Below are 5,106 nucleotides of genomic sequence, written 5' to 3'. Positions count from 1 at the left end.
ATTTAACAGCTGTGTAGGAATAACTTTACGCTAATGTGTGTATTTTGTTTGGCCGTATCCCGGCCAGTGTCGGACCTCTATGTGTGTCTCTAAGATATTATGTTTGGTCAGCTACCCCGCACGCTAGCCAGTGATGACGTCAATGTGGGTGGTCAGTGCAGAACAGCTGTTTAGCAGCTGTTGTAAAACCAACGTTGCTGCTAATGTGTATGTTTGTTCTTCGCCGACCGCTAAGCCCAACTACTGTTGTGATGCAGCTAAGGTGTGTGTCTAAGCTGTTATTCGTTGAAAGTTGACCCGTACTATAGGCAGAGTGGCGGCCATCTTCGTGTGTATCTATTGCGTGTGGAACTAATTTTACCAGTTGTTTGTGTGTCCAGCGGATAAATCCGTCTCCTTGCCAGCTGGTGTTAAATGCGTTCGCGAAATGATATTAGCGTTGCTACAATATATATATATTCTCATCGCAGTGTTTTAGTTTCCGACTACATTAGCGCAGTTACAGGTACATTAGCGCAGTTACAGGTGAAGCGCAGCGCGAATTCACGTATAATTGGATCACATTGACGGAAATGAGATTTATTTTACGTGCGCGGAAGACTTTGTGCGATGCCTCTTATATGGAACTGCCGATGCCGTAATTTTAGCAAAATAAATTAGAAATCGCTGGAATAGATGATGGTGACAATCAGATTTGGTAGTGTGTTGCTCACACCCTTGGTGCCTAGCAGATAACACTCGGACACGTTGGATGGCTCTTTAGTAACGAATATCTAAATGAACGCCCGATAACATTGCAGATTCGAATGAAACTAAGTTGTAAAACTTTTATTTATAATTATTACATTATTTATATAATTTATATGCTTAATTCCTTATAAATTAATTGCCATTGCCCAATTATTCTAATGACATGCACACGACACATTGAATTTTGCCTTGCCGTTCCGCACGTTGTCATGCCCGTTGGAACTAACAAGCTAATGTGTATAGGATATTACTGATTAGCTTAATCAGTTGGTTCCGTGTAGTGATCGTACTGCTATCGTAGCTACTGGGCAACCACTACACGCACGTGACCATCACATAGGAAATAATTAAAACGTTATTCTTCCTGAGAGCGAACGAAATTCATGAGCCGTGTCTCGATTCATTATTTTCGAGTTCTGCTCATTACTAGATCAAACCGCGTAATAACCTTTAATAATAATTTCTTCCTTAGTAATTTAAAGAAAATTGTTTTTCTCGTTAAGGACAGCAATTCCGTAGGAACTGTCGTCGATACATAGGTACACGGCAAGTAGCTCTGCGACGCTCCGTCGCATCGTGTTATATCCTCGTACAGTACGAAACGTTTTTATATGCTGCTATCAATATAGTTTCTGGCGTCAAAAGCATAATAAACTGCGCCATTCAACCGCGAATAATTTGAAACCGCACACCTGGGACCGGTTTCACGAAGCGTGATTATGCAATCAGTAATCATACTTAACATCCTGTAATTATGATTAGTTAATCATACTTAAAAATCTGTTTCACGAAGCGATTTAAGTACACACATAATTACAAACATAAGTATAACACAACAATAATAACAATAACACAACAATAATAATAACAGCAATAATATTAATAATACTATTAATAATATAATGTTATTAATTAATTAATAATTAATTATTAATTTTAAATTTAATTTTAATTAATAATTTTAATAATTAATTTTAATTTTAATTAAAAATTAATTATAACAATAATATTAATAACAATAACAATAATAACAATAATAATAACAACAATAATAACAATAACAATAACACACAACAATAACACAAGTAATCACATAATTAGCCGACTTAAACATGAATTACACTGTATTCAAAATGGCGGACAACGCCAAAAGTACCTGCAAATTCGGTACATGAAAAGGAATTAATTTGCAATTATAGTGACTAAATTAGTACAGCTAATCTTAGATAATTTAAATTTCCTTGGGAAAAAATGAAAGTAAAATTTCCAATTGTAAAATCTGCAGCCTACTTAATATACCAGTACTACATACATACTACTACTAGTACTAGCAACTAATCATGATTAATGGATTTAATCATGCTCCTGAGTAGAATTAATTATTGTGATTAACTTAATCATGATTAAAGTTAATTACGCTTCGTGAAACAGTCACTTCAATTTAAGTACGAGAAGTTAATCATGATTAGTGATTTAATCATGATTAAGGACTTAATTATGCTTCGTGAAACCGGTCCCTGTATTTATAAACGATTTTTTACCTGACAAACGAACGCACACAGGTATGTGCACAACAACAACGCTAACGTGTCCGTGCATGCGTACGTCCGCGTGCGTGCGTGCATGCGTGCATGCGGGTATGTGTTTGTGCATGAGCTCACATGGGGAGAGACCTATACTCATCCGCAGTGACAGTGCGTGGTACGAGGTGTGGCGCGCATCATCAAACCACTCACATCAGGAATGGCACATAATTCATTACTACACGTTCCATTTAGGCGCATCCTTAATTATCCGGTTACTTGGGATTAATGAGCTCTCGAATACCTTTGTTTGATTAGGTAATAGAAATTGAGCGCATGCGCTGGAAGTGTATGACACATATATCTATACTGAACGCGGTCCTAATGCATATACCTGCTCTGGTTACTCTATCATTATTGTGATGTTTGGGTGAAAATGCGGTCAATATATTTGCTCTGTATTTGCGCGTGAGGAAGGGATATAGAAAATAGTGTTATGGATTCATTGTAGAGGCACTTGTCACTGAATGTTATTATGGATTTCATATCGATAAAAATCAAGATGTAATAGTTTGCGACCATAATCATTGTGAAATTTTAGACTTCGAAATTGATTCTCGTCTTGTATGTAATGTAATTCACGTAGCATGTTGCCGTAGTAGACGCGTGAATCATAAATGATAATTTGCTCTCACGTATAACCTATTTTCGTTGCAATTTCGTAAGACATCTATTTACGAGTAAATCTATTATCACAGGGATCGCAGTCCTCTGCCCAGTGATCATTGCGATCATGGGTAAAGCTGGATTACATTAGCATCGTGTCCGACCAGTGTTCCCGCGGGTGCCCTCACGAGTGTTTACTTTAGCCCACACCCTCCCACCTGTCAGCACGCCCTCTCGCGTACTGCATGATTGTAACGCTGATGCAGGTGTAAGCGCGTATCGTGTGTGAGTTGTCCGCTACGCATTAAGATGTGACACACACACACACACGCGCCCGCGCGGTCGATATGGATTCCTTACTAGCTCTGAGCTAGTACAAGCTCGGTCTCCTTTCTTCTTCTCTCGATAGCGGAGAAGCCGACTGCTGCGTGAGTCGCAGTAGCTATTGTCACCGCGGTTGTCACGTGCCCCTTCTTCTCTGGTGACACTCACAACTCGGGTGGATCAGCGAGCGGCTCGAGCGTCGACGACGTGAATTATATATTAAATAACGTTATCCGAACCATGCAATATCACGGTATATAATAACGTTGTAATAACGTTTTTGTGTTAGCTGGGTACCGTGTGTTTTCCCTGCAGTGCCCAGGCTTGAGCATCTACCGAGCCGACGTCAGCTAGCATCACCCATCTGCGAATTCATACGCGTTGCCATGTCGACGCGGCAACATCGGAGTAAACGGCGGCTTTCGATTTCAGGCACGATGGCGGCAACGATAACGCGACAACCGTGAGGCAGCGACGATGTGTTTAGCGGCTCTCGCCATCTTTATGCTATCTCTAGCATCGACGCTGACGCAGACGCGACAACAGCAAGACGTTCAGTTTTCGATGACGGAAACGCCAGCCGACCGACTGAACATCGGTGACAAGGTGACAGTCAACCTGACGCTGACCGGCGTCGTGACAACTACGAATCTCCAGCTACGTATTAGAACGCACAGGTAGGCATCCAGGTAGATAGGTGGGAGGCAAGGGTAGTTTAGATTTGTAAGTTAGATTTTGCTCCATCTTCTTCTTCTTCCTCCTCCTCTTCTTCTTCTTCTTTTTATTATTATTATTATTCGCCTTCCTCTTCTTCTTCTTCTTCTTCTTCTTCTTCTTCTTCTTCTCCTTCTTCTTCCTCTTCTTCTTCTTCTTCTTCTTCTTCTTCCTCTTCTTAGATAGACAGATATGACGCCATCAGGTGACACATACATGAGCATATTATATACAATATGCGTACATCTCTTTCTTCCTCATCCTCCTCTTGTACGTATATAGTACATACCACGATATGCCACGATATGTTGATCACAGCGCATTGCGTTTATTTGTAGGTATATAAGCGTGATCGGTGCTAAGGCCACCGTGGATTGCTTCAGCAGCTACATCTGTACGGGCGTTGCGTTCCCCTACACGGCTAACCACATCGCCCAACTGACCATCGACGAAGTCGAAACACAGATACTGTCCGTACAGAAATTCTACACCAAGTGGACAGTGGCCGTACAGCTTATACTACAGGTAAAATGTGTTCGTACGTGTGTGCTTACGTGCGCGTGTGCGTGCATGTGCGTATTTTTGTGCCTGTGGGCGTGTGTGCGTGCATGTGTGTATTTTAGTGTCTGTGGGCGTGTGTGCGTGCATGTGTGTATTTTGGTGCCTGTGGGCGTGCGTGCGAGTGTCGTGCGCGCGTGGCCTCTTAGACTATTGCAAGAGCTCGCAACTACGGTAGGGCAATAGGTCATGCACAGCCTTCATTTAACTATCCCGATGATTACGTTTTAATGTTTTTTTCAGCACACGAGAACTTGCTCTGAATAGGAAAAGCAATTATTGGCCAGTATTCTGAGAAATCTTATAGCTCAGGCTATGATTACATGCACGACATGTAATATAATAGCTGGTGACTGCGGCGCGCTGCTGCTAATGATTTTTTTGCGTTCACAAGTGAATCATTATTTCTGCGATATAAATGTACAACTAAAATCCATATCGTGCCTGTTTTGCTGCATCCATTTACTGCATTTGTACGGATGCCTGTATATCATATTTATATATCATATCATATTTGTCTTTATTAACTCCTGATATATATATATATATATATATATATATATATATATAT

General features: G+C 40.6%; 1 protein-coding gene across 1 annotated transcript in view; it reads left to right on the top strand.

The window, feature by feature from the left end:
• The window catches only part of LOC106805651, an 18,432-nt gene extending 13,630 nt beyond the window's left edge, over positions 1–4,802 (top strand). Inside the window, exons 2-4 of the mRNA XM_014807338.1 lie at positions 3,696–3,940; positions 4,316–4,502; positions 4,779–4,802. Coding sequence (XP_014662824.1) covers positions 3,741–3,940; positions 4,316–4,502; positions 4,779–4,802 — 411 coding nt within the window. The 5' untranslated portion in view covers positions 3,696–3,740. The remainder of the gene's footprint in view (positions 1–3,695; positions 3,941–4,315; positions 4,503–4,778) is intronic.
• Positions 4,803–5,106: the final 304 nt, after the last annotated feature.

This window comes from Priapulus caudatus, unplaced genomic scaffold (assembly GCF_000485595.1).
Source record: "Priapulus caudatus unplaced genomic scaffold, Priapulus_caudatus-5.0.1 Scaffold122, whole genome shotgun sequence".
NCBI lineage: Eukaryota > Metazoa > Priapulida > Priapulimorpha > Priapulimorphida > Priapulidae > Priapulus > Priapulus caudatus.
This window is presented reverse-complemented; position numbering and strand designations above follow the sequence as displayed.